Source organism: Zingiber officinale, chromosome 2B, assembly GCF_018446385.1.
Source record: "Zingiber officinale cultivar Zhangliang chromosome 2B, Zo_v1.1, whole genome shotgun sequence".
Lineage (NCBI taxonomy): Eukaryota > Viridiplantae > Streptophyta > Magnoliopsida > Zingiberales > Zingiberaceae > Zingiber > Zingiber officinale.
Genome location: NC_055989.1, coordinates 27,627,491 through 27,629,879, shown reverse-complemented (window position 1 = coordinate 27,629,879; position 2,389 = coordinate 27,627,491). Strand labels below are relative to the sequence as shown.

Below are 2,389 nucleotides of genomic sequence, written 5' to 3'. Positions count from 1 at the left end.
ATCAAAATAGCATACGTAGACATGTAAACCTTTAATATTTTTTAATTTATTTCTTTATGAATCTAGATTTTATCTTTAATTTGTTTTTAAAATATTTATTTTTCCTTATTTACGTTAGCTTGGCAACTAACCTACCATCTCTCTAGGCAACTAACCTTACTAGGAGATATAGGCATATAGCATGCAATTGCCATTTGAAAACTCCTTTCTAAAAAAATTAATTTAAATTTTTATATCAGATATTAAAATGAAAATAATAAATATTACATTTGAACTTAGTTAAAAAATCAAAAAAAAAAAATTTTTAATATCGTCGTTCAAGATATTGTGACCAATCCTAAAATATGAAATTAAAGGAAAATATTATAGTACATATTTTTTATATATATAAAAAATAACGAGAAAAAATTACTAATAATTTTTAAAATTAAAAAAATATTAACATAATTTTATTTAAAGCTTTACCAAAATTAATTAGTAAAACATACAGATTCTTAATAATATATTAACAATAGAATAATTTTTTTAAATAAACAATTGATGTAAAAATATTAGACTGTTATTTTTAAAAAAAAAAACTTTAATTGATCCATGCAAGAAAGCATTAACGCAGGATAATACCTAACTTAATTTAAAATTCTAATATAGACAAAACTTGCATCTAATTCGAATTGGATCCAACTCGGACTGAGCAAGATCGGCGCCAGCTCATCATCTACTGTATTGTATTCAGATGCAGGCAGCAAAACATTGCTTTTGCGCTTTAAATGGATGCTGAGGTGGTGGGTCCCAAGCGGTTCGCTCGAGGCTTCTCCCTTCACCTGCTTTCTGCCTTTCTCCTTTTGGAGTTGACACCATCCTCTCCGGCGAACTACCGGCGACCGCTGCCGCCGTCTGATCCTTAATCCCGCAATCTATCTCCGCGTCAACTCCTATCCGGATTCTTCTTCCCCTCTCTCCTCGTCTCCTTCCTGCAGTTTATGACTAATAGAGCGGCGCCCGAACAAGAAGAAGGCGCGGAATCATCGTCCACAGAGGAGCGGGGCGAATCATTGAGATTATTGATCCAGGAGTCGGAAGTAGATGATGAATCATTTGATAAAGGAGGGATTGATCGAAGGAAGAAGAAGAAGAAGAAGAAGGAGAGGGTGAAAAGGTTTCTATCCCATCCCATTCGGCAGCTCGAGGAACTCTACATTGACAACAAGAATAAGAGGAAGGAGAGAAGGTTGGGGAGGCAGCCCTCCGTTCCCTTCCCCTACGCCTACGATGACCCCGCCACCTCCATCGTCTGCTATTCCTGCCTCCGCCCGCCCCCGATCCCGGACGATTTTCCTCCCGGAGAGATCCTTGAGGCCACAACCAAGCCCTCCCTCTCCTCCTATCGCGAGTTCCTCAAGTCTATGCTGGAAAAGAACGATTTTTACTCTAAAGAGTGCAACGTCCATCGCGACGTCCTGCCGCAAAGACGGAACATGAGTCGAGACCTTTCCATGGCGAACAATTTGCCTGGTAATTGAGCTTCCTCTTCCTGTAAATTTTGATTGTAGTCCATACATTTTGGATTGTTTTGTCGTAGTATACACTTCTCGCTCACTGAATGGCGACGATATGAGAAGGGGGCGATTTTCCCCCCTTTTAGGAATTGATCCTTCTCATCTCGTTCTATGGGTCGTTCCGTCTCGTTTGTTCTTCATTTTCATTCTACTCAGATTTTTCTTCCATCTCTATCACAATTCTTCCACTGCATACTTTTACAGAGACCAAATACTTGTCAAGATGTCCTTAGAAGAGGCACAACTGGCCTTCTTATTCCTACTGCATCTCACATTCTATACGAAGATGCCTTTTTAAAAGAAAGAAAAAAGAGAGTTTGTGGGTAGATTTCCCCCTCGCTTTTTCATTAAGGTGTGGAAGAAAGTGTACTGAATCAGATTCTTGTTGTATATGGATGAATATCACAATTGCTCCCCTGCATCTGCTTCATCTCAGATCTTATCAAATGAATACTGAGCTAGCTTCTTTGCTGAAAAACAGTAAAAGAAAAGGTCATGTCTGACAATGTTGTTGTTGTTGTAGATCATTTAGTCAGTAATTATAATTGGTTTGAATGTGATGATAAAATCTTATGTAGGACCGAAACAACCAACTAGGTTATGCAACAGGTATTGTGACAACTGACGCCGCAGCCATTATAATTTCCTATGTTCAAGACTTTGTGATCAATGAGACTCGAGCTCTTTGACATCTCCTAGGCTAAGATTATACTACAAGGTTTCTTCCTTTATTTTGTCGCTCTCTGTTCAAAGCGTTACATTATACCTTGTTATTTATTTTTTTTAGAGTAATCCGTAAGGACCAAACTAGGAAAATTATTTGTTATTTAAAT

The 2,389-nt window shown here is 37.5% G+C and overlaps 1 protein-coding gene across 1 annotated transcript; it reads left to right on the top strand.

Annotated features, from left to right (window-relative positions):
* The first annotated feature begins 780 nt into the window (after positions 1-780).
* On the top strand, positions 781-2,050 carry LOC122049051. Its single transcript, XM_042610538.1, has 2 exons — positions 781-1,512; positions 1,761-2,050. Exons 1-2 carry the CDS (start codon positions 981-983, stop codon positions 1,787-1,789), a joined length of 561 nt encoding a protein of 186 aa, XP_042466472.1. The 5' UTR covers positions 781-980; the 3' UTR covers positions 1,790-2,050.
* The last annotated feature ends 339 nt before the right edge of the window (positions 2,051-2,389 follow it).

Excerpts from the sequence above, each read along its gene's own strand:
- LOC122049051 (XM_042610538.1), top strand. The coding sequence starts at position 981 with ATGACTAATAGAGCGGCGCCCGAACAAGAAGAAGGCGCGGAATCATCG. Across the intron at positions 1,513-1,760 it reads CATGGCGAACAATTTGCCTG|AGACCAAATACTTGTCAAGA; the intron begins GTAATTGAGCTT and ends ATACTTTTACAG.